The sequence below is a fragment of the Poecilia formosa genome, unplaced genomic scaffold (genome assembly GCF_000485575.1).
Source record: "Poecilia formosa unplaced genomic scaffold, Poecilia_formosa-5.1.2 Scaffold135, whole genome shotgun sequence".
Classification (NCBI taxonomy): domain Eukaryota; kingdom Metazoa; phylum Chordata; class Actinopteri; order Cyprinodontiformes; family Poeciliidae; genus Poecilia; species Poecilia formosa.
The window spans coordinates 184,903-185,538 of NW_006800074.1; the positions used below are offsets into that span (position 1 = coordinate 184,903).

Sequence of the window (636 nt, forward strand, 5' to 3'; positions counted from 1 at the left end):
CACCTAATATTTTTCACATGTGGGTGTTTCGGTTTGCCGCCTCAGTTTGCTTTGTTTCTCTGCAGCTTCTGGATTTTCTCCGCTAATGTTGTTCTCCTGCTTCAGGTGTTATGGAGCTAACTGAAGGTGGAGGACAAACCCTGTGACATGTTGGCCCAAGCAGAATCATGGCATCTTGGACCTCCTCCTAAACATCACAAGCTCCTAGTGTCGTCATGGCCTCCAGCTATGCACCGCCGTTTGAGGGCACAGGTGAAGTAAAGGAGGGCTTTCTCTGCCCTCTGTGCCTGAAGGACCTCCAGTCTTTCTACCAACTCCAGGGCCACTATGAGGAGGAGCATTCAGGAGACGATCGGCATGTTCGAGGACAGCTCAAGAGTATGTACAGTAGCAGATAATCTTCTTGGTGAAACTGTGAGTTAATGGTTTGAACTGATTTCAGCTGAATTTGGATCAATTTAGATTCCATATAACTGAATAATAATAAAATACCAGTTCACCTTCAGACAGGCTATATGAAAGAAAAATATAATTTATTGAAGCAAAGTAGTTGTTATATAAAAACAGCATTCTCTGACAGCAATGCTTTTGAGTCCAGAATAATTTCAGTTGTTTTGTCTTTGTTCTTTTTTTTTT

The 636-nt window shown here is 42.3% G+C and overlaps 1 protein-coding gene across 2 annotated transcripts in view; it reads left to right on the forward strand.

Annotated features, from left to right (window-relative positions):
* Positions 1 to 636, forward strand: part of rbsn (rabenosyn, RAB effector) — a 13,607-nt gene that overhangs the window by 6,586 nt on the left and 6,385 nt on the right. Inside the window, exon 2 of one of the 2 annotated variants that reach the window (XM_007562255.2) lies at positions 106 to 378. The exons of the other annotated variant lie outside the window; for it this stretch is intronic. Coding sequence (XP_007562317.1) covers positions 216 to 378 — 163 coding nt within the window. The 5' untranslated portion in view covers positions 106 to 215. The remainder of the gene's footprint in view (positions 1 to 105; positions 379 to 636) is intronic. 2 annotated transcript variants of the gene reach the window in all.